Source organism: Aedes albopictus, chromosome 2, assembly GCF_035046485.1.
Source record: "Aedes albopictus strain Foshan chromosome 2, AalbF5, whole genome shotgun sequence".
NCBI lineage: Eukaryota > Metazoa > Arthropoda > Insecta > Diptera > Culicidae > Aedes > Aedes albopictus.
This window is the reverse complement of record NC_085137.1, coordinates 202,048,610-202,050,118: the sequence shown is the minus strand read 5'-3', so window position 1 is coordinate 202,050,118 and position 1,509 is coordinate 202,048,610. Positions and strand designations below refer to the sequence as shown.

General features: G+C 46.8%; 1 protein-coding gene across 1 annotated transcript; it reads left to right on the top strand.

Moving 5' to 3' along the window:
* Nucleotides 1-323: 323 nt before the first annotated feature.
* On the top strand, nucleotides 324-1,509 carry LOC109400289 (cuticle protein 8). The gene is made up of 2 exons (XM_019672772.3): nucleotides 324-479; nucleotides 603-1,509. Exons 1-2 carry the CDS (start codon nucleotides 468-470, stop codon nucleotides 1,344-1,346), a joined length of 756 nt encoding a protein of 251 aa, XP_019528317.1. The 5' UTR covers nucleotides 324-467; the 3' UTR covers nucleotides 1,347-1,509.

Sequence of the window (1,509 nt, the reverse complement as noted above, 5' to 3'; positions counted from 1 at the left end):
TAAGTGCGTGTGGATTGGCTCTTTAGGCACCAGCCAGCAGCCAGCAGCGTTAGCCGGTGACGATAGTTGATGGCAGGTGCTCTTGCTTGAGGTCGATATTGCCCTCCGGTGATAGAGGTGTGGCATGTGAGCGCCTTAAAGGTAACAATAACCATAATCGTAGCGTTTATCGTAAAGCGGAGCAAAGCGCTTTGCGGTGTGTGTTTTCGGTAGTATGCGTCCCCCACAGAATGCCTATATGGAGTGGGCTGTATTGGAGTGTTTTTCTCCGAAAAATTAGTTTGATATAGTTTTAACAGGGTGCGGATTTGTCGAAGTCGAGAGACTGCCGATTGGTAAAGTGTTCTTTGATCGGTATATATACGGAAATTTTTCTCCCAGACAGCACAGTTCTTCGGCGTCTTTTCTGTAGATCTAACTAGATCAACTTGTAGTACAAGTCGCAAGCGGTTCTTCGATTAGTGGAAATGGCATTCAAAGTATGTGATAGTTGATGTGTTCTGTTATAATAGTGATAAGAAAAAGACTGTTGTTTCCTGTGATTAAGTGGTTCTTGTGTTCTAATGTGTTCTAATTCATATAATATGATTTGTTTCCGACAGTTCGTTGCTCTGTTTGCTCTGCTAGCTGTTGCTGCTGCCCAGCACTACGATCCCCATTACTATCATCAACCACAGTACCAACATCAGCCACAGTACCATGCTCAGCCAGCTCTGGTGAAAACTGTTCAACCTGCTTTGGTTAAGACTCTGCAGCCGGCTTTGGTCAAAACTGTGAAGCACGTTGAATATCCTGATACTCCTGCTGAATATCAGTTCCAGTACTCTGTTCATGATGAACAGACCGGAGACATCAAGAGCCACCAGGAGGAACGTCATGGAGATAACGTGAAGGGAGTTTACACTTTGGTTGACGCTGATGGATTCCGCCGAGTGGTCGAATACACCTCGGATGAACACTCTGGTTTTAACGCTGTTGTCCGTCGTGAGCCTCTTGAGGGACACCACGCTGTTAAGGCCGTTGCCCCAGTTGCCAAGTTTGTTGCCCCAGTTGCCAAAGTTGTAGCTCCAGTTGCCTACGCTGCTGCCCCGGTCCACCATTATCAACCAGCCCCAGTCCAGCGTCTGCACTACCAACCAGCCCAGGTCCAACACTACCAGCCAGCCCAGGTCCAGCACTATCAGCCAGCCCCAGTCAAGGTCTACACTGCCCCTGCTGTAGCCAAGGTTGCCGTTCCGGCTGTTGCTAAGGTCGCTGTCCCAGTTGCCAAGGTAGCTTATGCTCCTCATCATGATGCCACCAACCATGTGCAGTTCAGCGGATTGTCTTCCAACTACCACTATTAAATCGCTTGCCACCGAGATTGAACGATTGAACGATGATATTAGCGCCATAACTTCTACTCTTTGATTGCATAAAGATGGGAGTGTTAACTAGTTGTATATAAATGTATATAGTCATTATAGTTACAAACGAATGAAGTGAATATAGACGATGAAAGCTATCAAA